At 47.4% G+C, this 22,454-nt stretch overlaps 1 protein-coding gene across 1 annotated transcript; it reads right to left on the bottom strand.

The window, feature by feature from the left end:
• LOC149432288 (uncharacterized) lies at positions 1–14,581 on the bottom strand. The gene is made up of 5 exons (XM_089665280.1): positions 14,513–14,581; positions 10,695–10,728; positions 10,413–10,532; positions 9,142–9,243; positions 1–602 (listed from the first exon to the last, which is right to left on the bottom strand). The coding sequence occupies exons 2-5, from the start codon at positions 10,707–10,709 to the stop codon at positions 42–44; spliced, it is 798 nt and encodes a 265-aa protein (XP_089521406.1). The 5' UTR covers positions 10,710–10,728; positions 14,513–14,581; the 3' UTR covers positions 1–41.
• Between the last annotated feature and the right edge of the window lie 7,873 nt (positions 14,582–22,454).

The raw sequence follows: 22,454 nt of genomic DNA, 5'->3' as shown, positions 1-22,454 counted from the left end.
AAGGATACAAGTTTTTTTTTTGAGGTCTTGACAATATGTCATCAAAAAAAGTATTTCGTAAGTGGTGCCGCATATTCTAAAATAGACAAGGCCTTTGTAAAATAGTAAAAGTAAGAGTCTCCGTCATCTGTGTTCGATCTCTTCTTTTGTTTCATCCCTTCTTCCATTATCTTCTCCAACTTTTCAAGCACCTTGACAAGCTCATTCCCCTTGATCATTATCTGATCCCTCTCCATTTGTATCTGCTCCCGATCAGTTAGCAATTGGTCTCTGTCTGCCTTCAGCTGGTTCCTCTCATCTAACAGTTGGTCCCGCTCTTTTACCAGTTGCAGGCGTTCTTTCAGAAGCTGGTGCCTCTCTTTCAATAGATAGTTCCAATCTTTGGTGAAGTGCTTTCGTTCACCTACTAATTCTTTTTTCTCAAAGAGCAGTATTTCCATCCAGTCGTTCTGATGCACGTGCGATTGGTTCTGTTCAGCTAAAAATTGAATGCGTTCAGCCAGCAACTGTTCTCGATCTTTCATGAACTGGTAACGCTCGGCAAGAAATTCCTTTCTGTCATTTTGTAATTGGATCCATCCAGAGTACAAAACATAACTGACCTAAAGGGGCAAGCAGAGCTTTAGTGTTTGTGCCATGGAATGAGCTTTTCTGTAAAAGTACAGTCAAGTGGAAAAGTAAGTACCCCTACTTGGAAACCATTGACTTTTTCAACATACTTGAACAGGCAACTGTTAGATCTTCATTCAAAGAGTGCCTTCATATTACGGTGATATACTTAAACAGATGACATATAAAATGACACGGTGTACTCATTCTCATTATCTAAATTGGTTATTCTCAACAAGGGTTCCTTCAGAGGTAGCTAGGGATTCCTCGAGCTGTGAGATGTGGCTGATTGGCCTCTGCCTGTATATTTCCAGGGCCAACACCACTGATTAAAAAACAGCAGAATTATGTAACCACCACTGTAGGGAGGCATTCTTCTTACTGGCCACCAATGTAAGGGGCATTTTTGCCCATTGACCTATGATGTACTGATTTTAGTGGGGGGTTCCCCAAGACCTGAAGATTATTTTAGGGGTAAAAGGCTGAGAAAGCTGGATTTTAAGTAATGAAAATGCGGATCTGTCTGGTAGAAAAAGTGAGAACATCCCTACATTTACCAGAACTTCAAATCCAAGAAATGAGTCTGTTTCGGATTAGGCGACACTGATTAGGGCCACCTTAGGTTGGGACTTGTCTTATTTAAACCTTTGATATCTAGGGCATGGTAGGGCACACCCCTATATTTACCAGAACATCAAATCCAAGAAATGAGTCTGTTTCAGATTAGGTGCCACTCATTAGGGCCACCTTAGGTTGGGACTTGTCTTATTTAAACCTTTGATATCTAGGGCATGGTAGGCCACACCCCTACATTTACCAGAACTTCAAATCCAAGAAATTAGTCTGTTTCAGATTAGGTGCCAAACATTAGGGCCACCTTAGGTTGGGACTTGTCTTATTTAAACCTTTGATATCTAGGGCATGGTAGGGTACACCCCTACATTTACCAGACCTTCAAATCCAAGAAATTAGTCTGTTTCATATTAGGTGCCACTCATTAGGGCCACCTTAGGTTGGGACTTGTCTTATTTAAACCTTTGATATCTAGGGCATGGTAGGGCACACCCCTACATTTACCAGAACATCAAATCCAAGAAATTAATCTGTTTCAGATTAGGTGCCACTCATTAGGGCCACCTTAGGTTGGGACTTGTCTTATTTAAACCTTTGATATCTAGGGCATGGTAGGGCACACCCCTACATTTACCAGAACATCAAATCCAAGAAATGAATCTGTTTCAGATTAGGTGCCACTGATTAAGGCCACCTTAGTTTGGGACTTGTCTTATTTAAACCTTTGATACCAAGGGCATGGTAGGGCACACCCCTACATTTACCAGAACATCGAATCCAGGAAATTAGTCTGTTTCAGATTAGGGACCAATGATTAGAACCACCTTAGGGTGGGACTAGAGTTATGGCTGATAGGTGTACATGGCTAATAGTATGTGAACCCCTTTTTCAAAATTATTAAGTTCTGGTGTTACCAGTGAAGGTTCCTGTTAGTTCTACAGCATGAAGAGACAATTTATGCAATCTTGTGGTAATGGTTTGGTAAGGACCCTTTTCTGTTCCACCATGGCTTGTGCTCCTGTGTACAAAGCCAGCTCCATAAAGACACAACTTCATGACCAGTTTGATGTGGAGGAACTCGAGTGCCCTGCACAAAGCGCGGACCTCAACCCTACTGAACAGTAACACCTGTAGGATGCATGGAATGTAAGGCACGGATGAAATGCTGACTATGAGCCAGATCTTCTAGTCTGAAATAAATGCTCTTTTGGCTGACTGAGTGTTATGGTCCGCCAGGTGGTGCCTCAGGCTGCCAACTGACAGACCTACTCAGAGCGTGGGGTCTAAGCCCGGGCTGTGCTTTCACCAGGGCCCCTGATGGTGGAGATGGACTTGAAACAGTCCCGGGCCAGGTCACGAACTCCGAGCAGGCCCACCAGTGGCTGAGGAGACCTCCGGGGACGTATGCAGGTACCGGGAGAGCCAGATGTGAAGAGGATGGCGGCCCCAGCAGGGTATTAACGGATCGTGGGCCCGTGAGGGTAAGTGGGGTACGGAATCGGTGGGCAAAGATTAGTCGGGTCACACGCAGGATCAGCAGGGTAAGTCAGTCCGTAGAATGGTCAGGGCAATCCGGGTCAATCACAGGAGCAGGCAGAGTAGTCAGGACAATCCGGGTCAATCACAGGAGCAGGCAGCGTAGTCAGGGCAATCCGGGTCAATCACAGGGGCAGGCAGCGTAGTCAGGGTCAATCAGGGTCACTAGATGGGTGCAGGAACTCAGAATCACAGAAAGACCTTGCGGCAATCTGTGACAGTGCAGGGCATCTGTAAATAGTGCGCCCTGCACTGTCATTGGCCGGCTAGGACGCGCCCCCGGCAGTCATTGGACGCCTGAGGCGCGCCTGCGGCTCCTACTGCGCATGCGCGGCGTCCTGTCAGCCGCGGCTCGCCGGGACCTAGTGCCTGTGTCCCGGCGCGATCTGCCGCCAGTGCGCATGCGTGGGGGACGGCGCCGCGATTCGGGACTACGGAGCCGCGATCCCTGACATTGCCCCCCCCCAATGGGCACCCTCCGGGAGCCCCACTGATCTCTCCACTGCGGGTGACTACGACAAAACTCCCGGATGAGCCTGGGTGCGTGAATGTTCTGGGTGGGTTCCCATGAGTTCTCCTCAGGGCCATAACCCTTCCATTTTATCAGGAACTGTGTCTGGCCCCCCCTCTTTCAGCAACTGAGGATAGTCTCCACTTCATATTCCTCCTGGTCACCTATGGTGACTGCCTCGGGAGGTCCAGATTCACGGTCTGGGAAGGGATCCGGTCTGGATGGCTTCAGGAGAGACACATGGAACACAGGATGTATCTTGAAGGTCCGCGGAAGCTCGAGTTCGTAGGCCACCTCGTTGACTACTCGTTTTACCGGAAATGGGCCAATGTACTTGGGTCCCAGCTTCCTTGAAGGGCACAGCATCTTCAAGTTGGTCGTTGCCAGCCAAACCTGATCCCCTGGTTGAAGCAGTAACTCTCCTCTTCTCTTTCTGTCGAACGCCCTTTTACTGTCCTCTTGGGCTTTAGCGATGGCTTCCTGAATCATTTTGTTATTGACAGAAAAGAAGTTCAGGATGTCTTGAGACGCCGGTACCGGATTTTCAGGCATCAGATCAGGGAGGAATGTGGGATGATACCCGTAATTGGAAAAGAACGGGGATTGCCCCGTAGCTGAGTGACTCGAGTTGTTGTACGAGAATTCTGCGGAAGGCAACAACGTCAGCCAGTCATCCTGAAGGTAGGATGTGTAGCATCGTAAGTACTGTTCCAGCGTTTGGTTGGTTCTCTCGGTTTGGCCGTTGGTCTGTGGATGGTAGGCGGATGAAAGCGACAGCTTGATTCCCAGCGCTTTACACAAGGCGTTCTAGAACCTGGAGGTGAATTGGACCCCCCGATCTGACACTATATCTTCGGGAACCCCATGAAGCCTCACTACTTCCTTAATGAAGATCCGTGCCGTTTCCGGTGCCGATGGGGTCTTCTCCAGGGGCACGAAATGTGTCATCTTTGAGAAGCGGTCGACGATCACCATTATTGCTGTGTAGCCTTGGGATGGTGGGAGTTCGACCACAAAATCCATGGCTATCATATGCCAGGCCCGCTTGGGTATGGGTAATGGACGTAACAATCCCCATGCCCTGCTCCTGGAGGGCTTGTTTCTTTGACAGGAGAGACAAGTCTGGACGTAACGCTCGCAATCCTTGATCATGTCCAGCCACCAGAACGAGCGCCGTAGTAGTTCTAGAGTTTTCGTAACCCCGAAGTGACCCGCCATTGGATGGTCGTGGCAGTGCCCTAGGACCAAGGTTCGCACTTCTTCTGGGACCATGATCCGGTCTTCCTTCCAAAACAGCCCACCGTGGTTCTGGAGGGGTGACCCAGACGGAACTGGTAGTCCTACAGAAGCATCGAGAAGCCGGGAGCGAAGTTCCGTTTGTAGAGCGAGGAAGCTTCCAGAAGGTAAGATGGTATCAGGTACCACGGCGTCGTCAGGGTCCTCAAACATGCGGGACAGAGCGTCTGGTTTTGTATTCTTAGTACCGGGTTGGTACGTTATATGGAATACAAATCGAGAAAAGAAAAGAGCCCATCTCGCCTGGCGAGGTCTCAGTCGTTTTGCCGTTCTTAAATATTCAAGGTTTTTGTGATCTGTGAATATTAGGATTGGGTGCGTGGCTCCTTCCAGTAAATACCTCCATTCTTCTAGAGCGGATTTAATGGCCAGGAGCTCCCGATCTCCAATGTCATAGTTACGTTCCGCCGGTGTCAACTTCCTGGAGAAGAACGCCACAGGGTGCAGTAGTTCCTTGGTACCATTCCTTTGGGACAGAACCGCTCCTACCGCGTTTTCGGAGGCGTCCACTTCCAAAACATATGGGAGAGAAGAATCCGGATGGCAGAGAATGGGAGCAGAGGTGAACAATTTCCTGAGCTTTTCGAATGCCGTCTGAGCTTCGGGAGTCCACTTAAAGCGGACCCCTTGTTTCGTCAGTTGCGTGATCGGGGAGACCAGACCGGAGAAGTTCCTAACAAACTTTCTATAAAAGTTAGAAAAGCCGATGAAACGCTGTACCCCCTTTTTTGTCGGCGGGTATTGGCCAATCTAAGATCGCCGTGACTTTCTGGGGATCCATCGCGACCCCCGCGGAAGAGAGAACCAGTCCCAAGAACGTGATTTCGCGCTGTTCGAAACAGCACTTTTCTGCCTTAGCGTATAGCCCGTGTTGACGCAACCTTTCTAATACCCGTAATACGTGACCTCGATGAACCTCCAGTGAGGGGGAAAAAATTAAGATGTCATCCAAATAAACCACCACGAAAACATCGAGGAAATCACGAAAAACATCGTTGATAAAGTGCTGGAAGGTTGCCGGTGCGTTACAGAGCCCGAACGGCATCACCAAATACTCATAGTGACCGAATCTCGTACGGAACGCCGTCTTCCACTCATCCCCCTCCCTGATACGAACAAGGTTATAGGCCCCCCGCAGGTCTAATTTATTAAATATCGTTGCCGATCTCAATCTCTGGAGGAGCTCGGGGACTAGGGGTAAGGGATAACGATTCTTTACCGTTATTTTGTTCAGATCACGGTAGTCTATGCAGGGCCGTAACGATTTGTCCTTCTTCTCTACGAAGAACAACCCGGCCCCGGCTGGGGATGTGGATGGACGAATAAATCCCTTCTGAAGGTTTTCGTCAATATATTCCCTCAGTACTCCCGATTCCGTTTCAGACAAGGGAAAGATACGGCCGAACGAGATTTCAGATCCGGGTAGGAGGTCTATGGGGCAATCGTAGGAACGGTGCGGAGGAAGAATGTCAGCTCCTCGCTTACTGAAAACGTCTAAGAAGTCATGGTAGGCCGGAGGAATAACCTGGGATAGATTGGTGTCGCCATCCAAGCACAGGAGGAACCGGGGAACCACGGATCCTGTGACGTGGCAGTGACTCAAACAATAGGGTGACCAAAATTGAATTGTTCCCTTTTCCCAGTCAATCTGGGGGTTATGGGCCCTCAGCCAAGGGAGCCCCAGAATGACTGGAAAAAGGGGAGATGCGATGGCATCCAAACAGAGGAACTCCTGGTGATGGTCTGCCATTGTGGTGAAAATGGGTGGTGTCTCCTGGTCCACCACCCCTGATTTTATACTGGACCCATCTGCCAAGAAGATGTTGAACCCCCTTTCTTTGGTCTGGAGAGGGATTTTTTGCCGGTGGGCAAAAGTCAGATCGATAAAACAACTACAGGCTCCTGAGTCAACGATTGCGGTCACCGACAATGTTCCTCCGGGGAGCTGTAAAGACACAGGAATGGCCAGGTAACTTGACTGATCATCCCTTCCTGCAGGTAAAGTAAAAGAAATGGGAGTGGACTTACTCATTTTTGCAGGACAGGAGCGCACCTGGTGACCAGCTTCCCCGCAGTACAGACATAGGTTCTCTGATCGTCTCCTCTGACGTTCCTTGACCGATAATTGGGAACGGGCCAGTCCCAGTTGCATGGGTTCCGGGTTGTCCCCTGTTTCCGTGCTTTGCGGATGGTTCCCTGGGGCTGGAGCTGTGTCTCTCGATGGAATCCATGCCACCCTTTGACCTTGGCTGCTCTTTTCCAGCCGACGTTCCCTTAGTCTACGGTCAATTTGAATGGCCAACTCAATCAGTTTTTCCAGGGAGTCAGGTAGGCCTACTCGTGCTAGTTCGTCTTTGAGAGACTCAGACAGCCCGATGCGGAACTGGTGACATAAGGCCGCATAGTTCCATCTGGTGTCTCCCATGCAACGCCTAAAATCGGACGCGTATTCTTCGGCTGTACGGCGGCCCTGCCGTAGAGAGTATAGAGTATACTCTGCGGAAGCAGCCCGCTGAGGGCCGTCATACAAAACAGCCATGGCCTGAAAGAACTCGGTCACGGAGTCAAGATGGGGGTCGTGCTTCTCCATCAGACGGTGAGCCCAATCCTGGGGCTCATCCTGAAGGAGAGAGACTATAAACCCCACCTTGACGGTCTCGGTGGTGAAGTACAGGGTGCAAGCGTTCCGGAAGGCTCGGAAGCGGCTCCGGTCACCACGGAATCGTTCCGGCAGGGGAACGCGGGGTTCAGGAGCTAGGGGTGTGGCAACTGCTCCGGATACCGGGGTAGCGGGAGGTTCTGCAGATGGAGGACTCTGAGCAGGGGAAGTCAGGGGGGCTAATGACTCCATGCGGTCCTCTAGTCAGGCGCAGCGACTGTGGAAATTCTGGAAAGCCTGGGTCAAAGTTGCCAGGTGCTGGCAAATATCCTCTAGGGACGCCGGTCCACTTCCTGGCTCTGTCATGGCCGCAAGGTACTGTTATGATCCGCCAGGTGGTGCCTCAGGCTGCCAACTGACAGACCTATTCAGAGCGTGGGGTCTAAGCCCGGGCTGTGCTTTCACCAGGGCCCCTGATGGTGGAGATGGACTTGAAACAGTCCCGGGCCAGGTCACGACCTCCGAGCAGGCCCACCAGTGGCTGAGGAGACCTCCGGGGACGTATGCAGGTACCGGGAGAGCCAGATGTGAAGAGGATGGCGGCCCCAGCAGGATAGTAACGGATCGTGGGCCCGTGAGGGTAAGCGGGGTACGGAATCGGTGGGCAAAGAGTAGTCGGGTCACACGCAGGATCAGCAGGGTAAGTCAGTCCGTAGAATGGTCAGGGCAATCCGGGTCAATCACAGGAGCAGGCAGAGTAGTCAGGGCAATCCGGGTCAATCACAGGGGCAGGCAGCATAGTCAGGGTCAATCAGGGTCACTAGACGGGTGCAGGAACTCAGAATCACAGAAAGACCTTGCGGCAATCTGTGACAGTGCAGGGCATCTTTAAATAGTGCGCCCTGCACTGTCATTGGCCGGCTAGGACGCGCCCCTGGCTGTCATTGGACGCCTGAGGCGCGCCTGCGGCTCCTACTGCGCATGCGCGGCGTCCTGTCAGCCGCGGCTCGCCGGGACCTAGTGCCTGTGTCCCGGCGTGATCTGCCGACAGTGCGCATGCGCGGGGGACGGCGCCACGATCCGGGACTACGGAGCCGCGATCCCTGACACTGAGCCCAGATTCCCACAGACACACTCCAAACTCTTATAGAAAGCCTTCCCATAGTTTTGGAATAGAAAAATCAACAAGCTTGTGCTCTTGTACATACTTGCTCTTCCATATTTTGTGATAATATATAAATATATATATACGTGTATATATATATATATATATATATATATATATATATATACAGATATACAGTATATATACTGTATATAAAACACCAGTTTAATGGCTCATCCACACAGATCTCTCTTTAAAGAGCATTTCAAAGGTGGTGAGGAGCTGTTGTTTCGCCTCCTTTCTACCTGCTTTAACCCTTTGATCGCCACACTTGCAGAGTGGTCCCGAAAACTTATATGGGTCATGTTCTGCAAGGGCTGCACCTGCCAAAAGCAACAGGGGGGTATAATTCCTACAGCACCTGAAAAGCTTTGTGGCTGCAGCATGTATGCATCCCTGGCCACTGCCTGTGCAGCTAAAGGGGGTAGCAGTTGGGGGGCTAGACCATGGTGTTTTATTGCCCCCCAACCTCATATGTGAACAAGCCCTAAAGACACAAAAATAAATACATTTGACCCCAAAGCTTTATAGTTTCTCTTTAATAAACGTCCCTACCAGGGGCGGACTGACAACTCATGGGGCCCCCGGGCAATAGGGGATCATGGGGCCCTTGTGTCCTCGCCCACACTCTAACCACACTTAAAAAAGCCTATGAAAGGTACCTGGGGTATCACATGGGGCCCCCTACTGACTCCGGGCCCTTGGGCAGTGCCCAAGTGCTCAAATGGTCAGTCCGCCTCTGGTCCCTACACTCAGAGCTGTGTTTTAGGAACAGTTGTGGCTGTTTGTCATTGGACTGTCACCAGACAACATCGTTTCTGATTATTTACGGGATGTAATATAATTACTTGCCATAAATAGAGTCACCAGAGTCAGATTGGAGAAGGAAAAAAGCCTAAATTTGCCATAGTAAGCCTGAAGATACGTCTTGATTGTCTGGAATACTCTTCCATTCTGAAAAAAAAAAGAACAAATGAAATGAAAACCGTAAGAAAGGAAGGAGAGATGGGAGGAAGAGGGGAGGGGAGAGGAAGGGATAGGAGGGGAGAGGAAAGGAGAGGAGAGATAAGGAGAAAAAAGGAGAGAAGAGGAAAGAGGAGAGGAGAGGAGGACTGGAGAGGGAAGAGGAGAGAAATGGAATGGGGGGGAGTAGGAGAGGAGAAGAGAGGAAACAGGAGAAGAAAGCGGAAAGGAGAGGTGAAGAGTGGGAAGAGGAAAGGAGAGGAGAGGAGAAGAGTGGGAAGAGGAAAGGAGAGGAGATGAGTGGGAAGAGGAAATGAGTGGGAAGATGAGAAGAGTGGAGAGGAAAGGAAAGAGAAAAGGAAAGAGGAGAGAGGAGGGAAGAGGAGAGAAATGGAAGGGGGGGAGTAGGAGAGGAGAAGAGAGGAAACAGGAGAAGAAAGCGGAAAGGAGAGGTGAAGAGTGGGAAGAGGAAAGGAGAGGAGAGGAGAAGAGCGGGAAGAGGAAAGGAGAGGAGATGAGTGGGAAGAGGAAATGAGTGGGAAGATGAGAAGAGTGGAGAGGAAAGGAAAGAGAAAAGGAAAGAGGAGAGAGGAGGGAAGAGGAGTGAGGAGATGAGAGGGAAGAGAAGAGGAAATGAGAGGAGAGGGAAGAGAAGAGAAGCTAAGAGAAGAGAAGAGGAAAGAGGAAAGGAGAAGAGAGGAAAAAGGAGAAGAAAGAGGAAAGGAGAGGAGAGGGAAGAGGAAAGGAAAGAGGTGGGGAGAGGGAAGAGGAGAAGAGAGGGAAGGGGAGAGGACAGGGAAGAGGAGAGGAGAGAGGAGAGGTAAGAGGGGAGGATAGTTAAGAGGAGAGGAGAGAGAATAGGAGAGGAGAAGGAAGAGGAGAGGAGAAGAGAAGAGAGGGAAGAGGAGAGAGAAGAGGAGAGGAGAGGAGAGAAGAGAGGGAACAGGAGAGGAGAAGGAAGAGAAGAGGAAAGGAGAAGAAAGGAAAAAGGAGAAGAAGGAGGAAAGGAGGAGCGGGAAGAGGAAAGGAGAGGAGAAGAGAGGAAAGGAAAGAGGAGAGGGAGGGGAGAGGGAAGAGGAGAGAGAGAGGAGAGGAAGGAGGAGAGGAGTGGAAGGAGGAGAGGAGAGGGAAGGGGAGAGGAAAGGAGAGGAGAAACGTACCATTACAAAAAGCAGCAGGGGAGCTACAAATATAAGTTTTCCACGATGTTTAACTAGATAGTTCTTAACCTCCTGCCAGAAATCTTTCCGGGTTTTTCCTTTTCTTTCATTTCTGCGTTTCTGAACAAACAGGAAACAAATATCACACACGGTCACTTTACACGAGGGTCAGATAATTACCAGAAGTACTGTTTTCCAAAGATTTAAGTAGATTGTACCAGTCAATCACTCTCTGGCCATGCAGGGTCCTCCCAAGAGGTTCTCATTGTATAAAATACTTACATGCTTTCTTACCATACCGGCAGTTGTCTATTGTCTGAAAAAAAAAGAGGGAGAGTTGTTTTCCAGTTTGCTATCACCATCATTGTCTTTCCTCTTCTACCTACTCATTTATCTGTGTGTGTTTTTTTTATTTCTTTAATTTATTTTGTTAAACTGGAAAGTCTCCATTTTTTGTAGTATACAGGTTTTCAGGTTTCAGGGAAGGCGGTGGCATTTCAATTCCAAATCAAGGGAGGAGCCTAGGGTGACAGTGCTGGTCCTCCATAGATACAGTATGGTGAGTGAGCTTTGTCACACTATGGAAAAAAATGTGTTACTGGCAGGATCACTAGCTGAAAATAAAGAGAAAAAAAAAGGAAAGCCTTAAAAAAAAAAACAATGCAACCGCCTTATCTAATGAATGGTTAGCTGCAATAAATTAGAGCCTCCCCCCCCCCTTTTTTGTTACTTATAGATTTATATTTTGTTTTTGTTGCTTTACTATGTATGTGTCTGTTTTGGCTGACCAAATGGTCTCTCTTACCACTTATGTGTTTTTTTTAATAATAAAACTTGTTCTATATTATCTAGTGTATATATATATATATATATACATTGTATACAGTCCGGGGGAAGGGGGGACTCACTTCTGGGAGATACTGTATATATATACAGTCATGGCCGAAATTGTTGGCACCCTTGATATTTTTCCTGAAAATCAAGTATTTCACACAAAAAAGGTATTGCATTAACACATGTTTTGCTATACACATGTTTATTCCCTTTGTATGTATTGGAACAAATATAAAACAGAGGCAGAAAAGCAAATATGACATAATGTCACACAAAACCCCAAAAATGGGCTGGACAAAAGTATTGGCACCCTTAACTTAATATTTGGTTGCACACCCTTTGGAAAACATAACTGAAATCAGTCGCTTCCTATAACCATCAATAAGCTTCTGACACCTCTCACCCGGAATTTTGGACCACTCTTCCTTTGCAAACAGCTCCAGGTCTCTCTTATTGGAAGGACACCTTTTCCCAACAGCAATTTTAAGATCTCTCCACAGGTGTTCAATGGGATTTAGATCTGGGCTCATTGCTGGCCACTTCAGAACTCTCCAGCGCTTCTTTGCCATCCATTTCTGAGTGCTTTTTGACGTATGTTTGGGGTCATTGTCCTGCTGGAAGACCCAGGATCTTGGACGCAAACCCAGCTTTCTGACACTGGGCCCTACAGTGCGACCCAAAATCCTTTGGTAATCCTCAGATTTCATGATGCCTTGCACACAGTCAAGGCACCCAGTGCCAGAGGCAGCAAAACAACCCCAAAACATCATTGAACCTCCACCATATTTTACCGTAGGTACTGTGTTTTGTTCTTTGTAGGCCTCATTCCGTTTTCGGTAAACAGTAGAATGATGTGCTTTACCGAAAAGCTCTATCTTGGTCTCATCTGTCCACAAGACGTTTTCCCAGAAGGCTTTTGGCTTACTCAAGTACATTTTGGCAAACTGTAGTCTTGCTTTTTTATGTCTCTGTGTCAGCAGTGGGGTCCTCCTGGGTCTCCTGCCATAGCGTTTCATTTCATTTAAATGTCGACGGATAGTTCGCGCTGACACTGATGCTCCCTGAGCCTGCAGGACAGCTTGAATGTCTTTGGAACATGTTTGGGGCTGCTTATCCACCATCCGGACTATTCTGCGTTGCAATCTTTCATCAATTTTCCTCATCCGTCCACGACCAGGGAGATTAGCTACAGTGCCATGGGTTGCAAACTTCTTGATAATGTTGCGCACTGTGGACAAAGGCAAATCTAGTTCTCTGGAGATGGACTTGTAACCTTGAGATTGTTGATATTTTGCCACAATTTTGGTTCTCAGGTCCTCAGACAGTTCTCGTCTCCTCTTTCTGTTGTCCATGCTTAGTGTGGCACAGACAGACACACAATGCAAAGGTTAAGTGAACGTCTCTCCTTTTTATCTGCTTTCAGGTGTGATTTCTATATTGCCCACACCTGTTACTTGCCCCAGGTGAGTTTACAGGAGCATCACATGCTTGTAACATTCTTATTTATCCGCAGTTGTGAAAGGGTGCCAATACTTTTGTCCAGCCCATTTTTGGAGGTTTGTGTGACATTATGTCGAATTTGCTTTCTTTCCTCCCTTTTTTTGTTTTGTCCCAATACACACAAAGGGAATAAACATGTGTATAGCAAAACATGTGTTAATGCAATACGTTTCGTGAGAAATACATGATTTCCTGGAGAAATATCAAGGGTGCCAACAATTTCGGCCATGACTGTATATGTGTGTGTGTGTGGTATATAAATGGTGGTAAATAAATAAATAAATAATGCACAAAGATAAATGTAACAACTCTTTATAAAATGTGGTATACAGCGCTAAATGAATAGTTGATAATATAATATTGTGAAACAGTCAAGTGCAGCGTATAAAGTGAGACTCAATACAGTCCATATAAAACAATGAATAGTGTCTGTGCGACTACAAGGCACAGCAATCACGGTGAAGGATAAACTGTGAAATGATCCGGTGAGGGAATCCACCACCTCTGCCAGATGTACACTCACCAGAAAGCTACTGGTAAAAGAACATGAATATAGCAACAGCCAGAAGCCTCTAACATGGACCGCTCCGCCACAAACTGAAAATGGGATCTCTCCTAGATAAACAGCCCAGAAATAGTATGTACTGCAGTACTTTATTGCAAAAACCAGCAAAACAAACCCTGGGTGGAACTGCACTTGCTGACGTCACGCCGCCGTTGCTGAAGCTTGGAGCGGCGGCCATCTTGGTACTCCTATTTTACCTTATCTATGTTACTCCGCACGGATTGTTTTACTGGTCGCACTGCATGAACAGAGCCGTCATACTTTCCTATTAGGCATGTATTTACCACAAGGCAAACAAGGCATTTGCCTAGGGCAGCATTTTTCAGGGGGGCAGCAGTGCCCCCCCCGGAAGAAGGGATAGAAGAAGGGACACATGCAGCATGGGGACCAGGTGAGATCTGTGAGAGATTGCAGGCTGCTTGATGGTGTATGGAGAACCCGACTCTCATTCCGGGAGGATGTCCAGAGCTGTGAAGGTGAGTGTCTTTCTCTCTCTCGCTTGTGTGGGGGTGCTAGTGGAAGGCTCTCTCGGGGGGGGGGGCAGGGTTGCTCTTGGTCAATGTCAGGCTCTCTCCGTATGGGGTGCCCGACATTGACCAAGCACAAAACCTAAATACGCCATAGTTTTGGACACATAAAGGTTCCTGCACTACTTTGATGCAACTTTGATGCTACTGGCGTGCCAGAGAGTGTAAAGTCCCATCAAAGTCACACTACAGGAACACAACTGACCAGGGGCGGATTGACCATTAGAGCACTCAGGCACTGCCTGAGGGCCCGGGGCCAGTAAGGGGCCCCATGAGTTGTCATTGGCTTTTTCATAGGCTTTTTTGGGTGCGGGCAAGGACACAGGGGCCCCATGATCCCCTATTGCCCAGGGGCCCCATGAGTTATCAGTCCACCCCTGCAACTGACATGCTTTCATACTTTCCTATTAAAAAAGAAAAAAGCAAAATGTGCCGGAAAAAAGCATCGTCCCCAACATGCATAAATGTGAAACTAGCCTACGTGTTTAACCCTGACATCCTGAACTGAGTCCCCACTGAAGACATCATCTGCGTGGCTTCTGTATGCCCTGCGTGGGTGGGGAAGCCTTCCCCCCCACCCACATAGACCATAGAGCTATTAATGTGACTTGGAATAGGAATTGTGACATAATAAAAGAATTAATAATTAACCCCCAAACTGCCATATTTCTTACCTCCTTCCTGTGCAGGCTTCCTCTCTCTACAAGTCTTCGCACGCCCAGTGTACAGAATGGAACTTTCACTTTCCATTCTCAGAATTGAAGAAGGAAATTCCGGTGACGTGGCCCTAAAAAACATTTGTGATTGTACGGTTCAGCAGGTGTGTTCAGACCTGAAACATGAAAAGTGAACGAGAGACAATGGGCGAGAGCTCTGAGAAGTAAGCATTTGTAATGAATACGTTCTTCACACAACGTTCCTTTTAATTCACTATAATGAATGAAATAAAATGAAAATGTGGTCCGATTTAATTTTGTAAAAGATGGTGGAGCGCTAGGTGTACCAAATTTAAATTAAATAATGTCAAATCATATTATTGTGAATAAATGATATAATCCTGTGTATCCTCATTAACTTAACCTCCTCGGCGGTCTGATTCTTTCCGATTTTTGGTGCTGAAAGCGGTACCATTTTTTTGCATGGAAATATGTCGTTTTTTTATTGTAGGCTGTAATTTTTAGGAATAACTCACTGAAATCTGTCCGAACAAGAGTCTAGTAAACATCCCGGAGAGGATAAAACTTGAAACACGAAATCATAAATTATAATTTAATAAATAATCATAAAAAATAATAATATAATAATAATAAATTTAATTCAATAATATAATCAAACCAAAAACACTGAAATGTGAAATACAGAGGCAAATTCGTACATCGCTGAGCTCAGTCGCAGAATCGTTTTCAGTGTCTGATGAGGAATTTCCCCCACGAATCATTATCACTCAATTCTGCAAGTGGTTCTGATTTACTATCGCTGTTCTCTAGCCGGTCTAAAACCGCTTTTGACCTAAAGGGACGCTTTTTGGACGCCGTGGACTTTTCTAAGTTTCCAGGCAGAAAGAACAGTCAAAATGCAGGCAGGGCGCCGGACAAAGCACTCGGGACAAAATGTGTGTGAAATGCATTGAAACAGCAATGACAGCAAATATGAAATTTTTAAAAAATTTCAAATTTCCGGCGCCCGTACGTCCCGACGTCACAGGGACCGGAACACGGAAGCCGGATGCCGCCATCGGCCGGAGGAGATGGCCGGGGACGCTGCAGGGGACACATCGCGGGAGCGAAGGACAAGGTAAGTGCTGCAGGGACCCCCTGAGCAACTCCGCATGGTAAGCCCGAGTGTAGCTTGGGGTTACCACTCTTGGTACTCAAATTTTACCCCGAGCTACACTCAGGAAAACCGCCAAGGAGGTTAATAGAATTATAAGGTGCAGTATAATCCAAAAAATTAAGAAGTAAGAAATATTACGCCGTGACATAGATAAATTGCAAAAAGTCCCAAGAAGTGAAAAAAAAAATTATAAATTGCACAAGACATAAAAAATAAAATAAAAAATAACAAAATAAAATAGAAAAATTTGATATAATATCCAGATTTTTCGATTCTTCAGCTTTATATTGCGTGCTCATATAAATGGTGCCAATCTATCCGTCACCTTCTGGTGTGTGTGCGCTCACCTCACAAATTCGACCCGCAAGGGGTCGTTGAGCAATCAATATCCTCAGATAATCCCAGGCTGGATGGATCTCTCCCTTTAAATGGACACAGGCAGGGGCGGACTGACAACTCAGGGGGCCCCCCGGGCAATAGGGGATCCTGGGGCCCCTGTGTCCTCGCCCACACCCAAAAAAGCCTATGAAAAAGCCAATGAAAGGTATCAGGGGCATCTCATGGGGCCCCCTACTGACCCCGGGACCTCGGGCAGTGCCCGAGTGCTCAAATGGTCAGTCTGCCCCTGGACACAGGAACAGCTCCCACTGAAATCAGACAAACAGTCAAACACACCTTTAACCACTTCCCGTCAGGCCGTTGTATATAAACGGCCGGATGGTGGCAGTGCAGGGTCAGGTGGCTGTTTATAAACGGCCTCCCCGCCCCCTGCTTGTGCGCACTCTCTGGGAGCACGCAGCACCGCAATCCGGGGCCCGCTGTGTCCTCCGGACACAGTGCAACACCGATCGTCAGACGAGACCTCTGTGCGAGGTCCCGATCATGTGATCACTGACTGGCCAATCAGTGATCACATGCAAAGTAGTAAGCAAGATGTCACTTCTGACATCATTGCTTACTACGTGTGAAATCTGGTAATGATCACAGAGGTCACATGGTACAAGGCTACTCACAACAGCCTTGTACCATGTGACAAGCTGTGAACAATCACAGCTCTCACAGTAGTTCTCAATGGCTGCAAGAATGCAGCCAGAGAGAAGGAGAAATGATTGCTTTTATAGCCTATGTGGGTGTAAAAGCAATCAGAGTAAAAAAAAAAAAAAATCTTCATCACCCCCCACAAGTAATACAGTGTCACCACTGCCCAAAAAGGGTGAACTATAACACACACACATATGCATTGCTGGGTGATCCATGTTTATGTGCTTAGAGCATGCTCACTGTGCGCTCCCAGCACAAAGACTGAGCTATCAGTACAGACTGACCCCAAGCACAGACTGACCCGACACCTCCCACCCTCCCCAGCACAGATTCCCTAATACAGACTGGCCCCTCCAGTACAAACCCCTCAGTACAGACTGACCCCCCCCAGCACAGTATCTTCAGTACAGACTTGCCCCTCCAGTGCAAACCCCTCAGGGCAGGCTGACCCCCAGCACAGACTGACCCCTCCAGCACAGATTCTTCAGTACAGACTGGCCCCTCCAGTGCAAACCCCTCAATACAGGCTGACCTCCAGCACAGACTGACCCCCCCCCCCCCCAGCACAGATTCCTCAGTACAGAATGACCCCTCCAGTACACACCCCCTCTGCACAGACTGACCCCCCCCCCCCACCCAGGACAGATTCCTCAGTACAGACTGGCCCCCAGCACAGACTGACACCCCCCAACACAGACTCCTCAGTACAGACTGACCCTTCCCAACTCAGATTCCTCAGTACAGTACAGACTGACCCCCCCCCCCCCCCCAGCGCAGATTCCTCAGTACAGACTGACCCCCAGCACAGACTGACACCCCCCCAACACAGACTCCTCAGTACAGACTGACCCCTCCCAACTCAGATTCCTCAGAACAGTACAGACTGACACCCCCCCCCCCCCCCCCAGCGCAGACTCCTCAGTACAGACTGACCCCTCCATTACAAACCCCAAATTACAGACTGACCCCCCCCAGCACAGATTCCTCAATACAGACTGACCCCTCCAGTACAAAGCCCTCAGTACCGAATAACCCCCAGCACAGACTGACCCCCCCCCTCCCCAGCACAGATTCCTCAATACAGACTGATACCTCCAGTACAAACCCCTCACTACAGACTTATCCCCAGCACAGACTGACCCCCCTAGCACAGATTCCTCAGTACAGACTGACCCCTCCAGTCAAACCCCTCAGTACAGACTGACCCAGGGGCGGACTGACCATTTGGGCCCTCGGGCACTCCCAGGGTCAGTAGGGGGCCCCATGAGATGCCCCTGGTACCTTTCATTGGCTTTTTCATAGGCTTTTTTGGGTGTGGGCGAGGACACAGGGGCCCCATGAGTTGTCAGTCCGCCCCTGGATTGACCCCCAGTACAGACTGACCCCCCCCAGTGCAGATTCCTCAGTACAGACTGACCCCTCCAGTACAATTCCCTCAGTACAGACTGACCCCCAGTACAGACTTATACCCCCCAGCAGAGATTCCTCAATACAGACTGACCCCATCCAGTACAAACTACTGTCTCATTATTGTCAGGCCTCAAGTCTAATATCCAATACATAACAGACTCAGACATGGATTTTGGTTTTAAATGTTATAATATGGTTTATTGACATTATAGAAAAAAGATAAATTGCACGGTTTAATGATTTGCTTGCATACATTATTTCACTATGTAGGTCATTACTTGTTCTTTGATTCCACCTTTCAGGTAGTCCTGATCACAGATGGAACGCTCACTTTTGTGATGTATAATTACAAGGACATCCAGTGGCCCAACATGGACACAGATGGTGTTATAATCGGCCCTGCAGCACTGGTGAGTATTATAATGTGTCTACAAAATAAATGCATATACAATTTTATCCTTCTAGATTAATGATTCTTAACCAGGATGCTGTCTCTGCTCTACCAATTTGCTCTGGATCGGTGTCATGAGTTTCCATGGTGCTAGTGGGTCGCCACCAGTACCATAACAATAAAAGGTGATCTAAGACCAGGATCCACAGCTTCTTTGCCCATGACTCTGATCCAGGGCAGGTGGCATGCATTGCTGTGCGACTGGGGCTCTGTGATGAGGTAACTCTGTGGTGATGGGGGGACACTGATGTCATGCCAGGACTTGTGTATAGAGTGTCTTCTGATGTATAGGGGTGTTTGCAATGTTATGGGGAGTCTCTGACATGAAGGGGTGACTCTGACTTGAAAATGGAACTCTGACATTATAGGGAGAACCTCTGATGTGATGGAGAACCTCTGGTATGGTGGGAGGACCTCTGATTTGATAGGGAACCTCTGATGCAATAGGTGACCTCTGATTTGATGGGGAACCTATGATGTGATGGGGAGGACCTGTGATTGGATGGGAGACCTCTGATGTGAAGGGGGAGACCTCTGATTTGATGGGGAACCTCTGATGTGATATGGGATCTCTGGTTTGATGGGGAACCTCTGATGTGATGGAGAGGACATGTGATTTGATGGAGAACCTCTGATGTGATGTAGAACCTCTGATGTGATGGGAGACCTCTGATTTGATGGGGAACCTCTGATTTGATGGGGAACCTCTGATTTGATGGGGAACCTCTAATGTGATGGAGAACCTCTGGTGTGATGGAGAGCCACTGGTGTGATGGGGGACCTCTGATTTGATGGAGAACCTCTGGTGTGATGGAGAACCTCTGGTGTGATGGTGGACCTCTGGTGTGATGGAGAACCTCTGATGTGATAGGGGACCTCTGGTGTGATGGAGAACCTCTGGTGTGATGGGGGACCTCTAATTTGATGGGGAACCTCTGATTTGATGGGGGACCTCTTGTGTGATGGAGGACCTCTGGTGTGATGGAGCACCTCTGGTGTGATGGGGGACCTCTGGTGTGATAGAGAACCTCTGATGTGATAGGGGACCTCTGATGTGATGGGGAACCTCTGATGTGATGGAGAGGACCTGTGATTTGATGGAGAACCTCTGATGTGATAGGGGACCTCTGATTTGACAAGGAAGCTCTGATGTGAAAAGGGGCTTCCAGTGTGAAGTTCCTTTCATCCAAGGTGGTTGTGTGCATCATCCCAGTCTCAAGTTTCCCATTGATAAGTAATATTTAAGTTTTTATACATTTTAGACTGGAGTACCTTGATATTTTACATAGTTATAATGGGTGCCACGACTGAGAAAGAAAGCTGAGAAACGCTGTTCTAGAGAAGTCCCACACCACATCATTGCAGCCACAAGATGGCACACTTGTTTTGATCTTAGCTAGATTTGTGCAGAGAAAGGAAAATGCTGAATAGAGGAAATGAATTTGCAGATGGCTGCAATGTAGAAAATAGATGTTTAAAATACCTTCACTTTACTTATTGCAAAACACATGAATAAAAAAAAGTTTTATTCCAAAATCATGATCTACCTCAATAAATGGACCGGACTATTATAATATATAAACATGGAATCATATACCTTAGATTGTATGCCCCTTGAGGGTTAGGGACCTTAGATTGTACGCCCCTTGAGGGTTAGGGACCTTAGATTGTACGCCCCTTGAGGGTTAGGGACCTTAGATTGTACGCCCCTTGAGGGTTAGGGACCTTAGATTGTACGCCCCTTGAGGGTTAGGAACCTTAGATTGTACACCCCTTTAGGGTTAGGGACCTTAGATTGTACGCCCCTTGAGGGTTAGGGACCTTAGATTGTACGCCCCTTGAGGGTTAGGGACCTTAGATTGTACGGCCCTTGAGGGTTAGGAACCTTAGATTGTACGCCCCTTGAGGGTTAGGAACCTTGGATTGTACACCCCTTGAGGGTTAGGGACCTTAGATTGTACACCCCTTGAGGGTTAGGGACCTTAGATTGTACACCCCTTGAGGGTTAGGGACCTTAGATTGTACGCCCCTTGAGGGTTAGGGACCTTAGATTGTACGCCCCTTGAGGGTTAGGGACCTTAGATTGTACGCCCCTTGAGGGTTAGGGACTGATGTGAATGTATAATATATATGTAAAGTGCGGCGTAAATTGGCAGCGCTATATAAGTACCTGAAATAAATAAATAAATAAATATACATTATGAGTTGTTGTTTCTGGTGGGTTAATAGCAGTAGTTATGAAAATCTAAAACCCAAACATGAAAACATATATGTTGTTTCCCATGTTCCTGTAATGACAAACGAACCAGGCTTGGTCCTGGATATAGGTTTTTTTCCGGTTTCTATATATGGTTGAAGTTGGTTCTGTTCCAAATCGAGGCTTGTTTCTTTTCTATTTATACGTGATGGCAGATGGCGGTTCCCTAGCCCCGGAAGATGTCTGTTGATGACAAAACGCGTCTGGCGGAGCCACCCTCTGATGTCATTATGCTGTCCGCCATCTTGGAAGCTGTATTTGAATGCTGATATTCCTTTTATGTTTCTAAGTAGGATTTTATTTGCGCAATAAAGGCACATTAGGTTTTTTACTGCACTATGAGAGGCATGGTTTATTTTACATGATTTTAATTGTTATTTAAATTTATTAGTAGCATAAAGTACTTTTTTGAATGAAAAGGTGTTTTGCAGCAGGCAACAGAATGCTCAAGTGTGAACAGGGGCCATTGGAAATGGGATTTTACTTGTTGATCGTTTCTGAGCATCTATCATACAGCTGAAAAAACGCTCAAGTGTGAATGGGGTCTCACACATAAATTTCCCTTGCATGGTTTTCCAACATTTCTGTAGAGCTCACAGCCTAAAGGCCCACTGTCTAACTCATTCTTCAGACTCAATGATCAGTCTAGGGCAGGGGTCTCCAAACTTTCTAAGCAAAGGGCCAGTGCACTGTCCTTCAGACTTTTGAGGGGGGCCGGACTGTGGCCATTGGAGTAGACAATTTCTGTAGAGCTCACAGCCTAAAGGCCTCCTGTCTCACTCATTCTTCAGGCTCAATGATCAGTCTAGGGCAGGGGTCGCCAAACTTTCTAAGCAAAGGGCCAGTGCACTGTCCTTCAGACTTTTGAGGGGGGCCGGACTGTGGCCAGTGGAGTAGACAATACCCTTGTCTTGGTGGTCAGTGGAAGTAAATAAAAAAAACAGCACATAGAAGGAATAGTGCCCAATCATTAGTGTCAGTGGGAGACATAATTCCCCATTATTGGTGTCAGAGGAAGAATTTATGTCCTATTATTGGTGCAAGATGGAGGAATTATGCCACACTGTTTTTTTCAATATTTCTGTTTGAGTAAGCACTGATTGCAAAGAAGAATGACGATGGCTCCAGTTTTCCAGCAATGCCTTCAAGGGCAGGCCAATTATTCACCTCCCGTTGCTCTACAGGAGACTTTCTTAGATGTCTAAGACCTATGACAAGCCAAAAGAACATTTTCAGTGACATCTAAGGAATTCCACTTCCTCTTCGGAAAGTATGTGAGGAGTTCAAAGAAAGTTAATTAACCACTTGCCTACCAGGCACTTATACCCCCTTCCTTACCAGGCCAATTTTCAGCTTTCAGCGCTGCCGCACTTTGATTGACAATTGCGCGGTCATGCAACATTGTACCCATATGAAATTTTGATCATTTTTTTCTCACAAATAGAGCTTTCTTTTGGTGGTATTTAATCGCCACTGGGCGCTTTACTTTTTGCGCTATAAATTAAAAAAAGTGCAAAAAATTTGAAAAAAAAAAAAAAGTTTATTTGTTTCTTTTATAAAATTTTTCAAACAGGTATTTTTTCTCCTTCACTGATTTGCGTTGATGAGGCGGCACTGATGGGCA

The sequence above is a fragment of the Staurois parvus genome, unplaced genomic scaffold, assembly GCF_062004578.1.
Source record: "Staurois parvus isolate SC_StPar_1 unplaced genomic scaffold, SC_StPar_1.0 ptg002174l, whole genome shotgun sequence".
Lineage (NCBI taxonomy): Eukaryota > Metazoa > Chordata > Amphibia > Anura > Ranidae > Staurois > Staurois parvus.
Note: the sequence above shows the minus strand (reverse complement) of the source record. Positions and strands in the feature narration are given on the sequence as shown.

Coding starts and splice junctions, on each gene's coding strand:
- LOC149432288 (XM_089665280.1), bottom strand. Junction 9,244..10,412: donor CCCTGCTGCTTTTTGTAATG/GTACGTTTCTCC, acceptor TTTTTTTTTCAG/AATGGAAGAGTATTCCAGAC. Junction 603..9,141: donor CTCTGGTGACTCTATTTATG/GCAAGTAATTAT, acceptor TTGCCCCTTTAG/GTCAGTTATGTTTTGTACTC.